The sequence below is a fragment of the Pinus tabuliformis genome, chromosome 2_2 (genome assembly GCF_031772625.1).
Source record: "Pinus tabuliformis cultivar Carrire ecotype Pingquan chromosome 2_2, CPIR1, whole genome shotgun sequence".
In the NCBI taxonomy this organism is placed as follows: domain Eukaryota; kingdom Viridiplantae; phylum Streptophyta; class Pinopsida; order Pinales; family Pinaceae; genus Pinus; species Pinus tabuliformis.
This window is the reverse complement of record NC_142300.1, coordinates 1292239084-1292240019: the sequence shown is the minus strand read 5'-3', so window position 1 is coordinate 1292240019 and position 936 is coordinate 1292239084. Positions and strand designations below refer to the sequence as shown.

The 936-nt window shown below is 41.1% G+C and overlaps 1 protein-coding gene across 1 annotated transcript; it reads left to right on the top strand.

Moving 5' to 3' along the window:
- On the top strand, nt 1-639 carry LOC149198221 (uncharacterized). Its single transcript, XM_089408958.1, has one exon. It carries the CDS (start codon nt 1-3, stop codon nt 637-639), a length of 639 nt encoding a protein of 212 aa, XP_089265084.1.
- Nucleotides 640-936: the final 297 nt, after the last annotated feature.

Genomic DNA, 936 nt, shown 5'->3' with positions numbered 1-936 from the left:
ATGGGCAGTTACATTTCTTGCCCTTCAAGCACTGTGAAAGTCATCCATTGGAATGGCAGCGTTCAGGACCTTCGTCAAGGCGGCGGCCGCGGGATAAAGGCGGCAAAGCTAATGCTTGACAATCCTCAGCACTTTGTATGCCACGCCAATGGCTTGCAGATCGGGCGGAGGATTAATCCTCTCACGGCAGATGAAGAACTGGAATTGGGCCATCTCTATTTTCTTGTACCCATGCCCAAGCTGCATTCCCTACTCTCTGAGACAGACATCGCCGCCCTGGGATTGAAGGCCAATTCCGCCATGAAAGCTAAAGCTAAAGCTAAAAACAGAAGAAGCTCCAGAGCCAGAATACTCCCTTTCTCTGGTGACTTCATACGTCCAGAGTCAGAAACAGAAATGAAGACTGATGCATTGTTATTGGAGGAGGGGAAACAAATTAGCGGAGCGCAGGAGGAGGAGGAGCTGCTTCCGGTGCCGGAGATGGATTTGGAAGACGATCCAGAGGTATTAGCGGCCCTTGAGCAGCTAAGATTGAACCCAAGCAAACGCTGGAAGCCAAAGTTGGAGACAGTTGAGGAGTTCCGGCCAAAGCTTCAGGATCTGTTGCAGTGGAATGTGGAGCTACATGAGAATTACTGAGCGGCACATTGAATCTCATCTTTCTTCAAATTAATGATCTCTTTGAGAGGGTGTTGAATTACAGGGAGGCTCTTTTCTTCATGTACTGCAAAGTCAATCATTATAAGATTATTATAAATATATTTATTTATTTAATTATTATTAATATAGATTTATTTTAAATAAGGATTTAATATTATAGAGTTATTGTAAATAAAGATTTAATATGAAATCTAATTTTTTTAGTGAGGCAAAATTATTTAAATATTTTGTAAAGTTATTTTTTATTTTTAGAATTTTTTTGGGTAGATATAGCAA

Bases quoted from the DNA above. Each gene is read 5' to 3' on its own strand.
- LOC149198221 (XM_089408958.1), top strand. From the start codon at position 1: ATGGGCAGTTACATTTCTTGCCCTTCAAGCACTGTGAAAGTCATCCAT.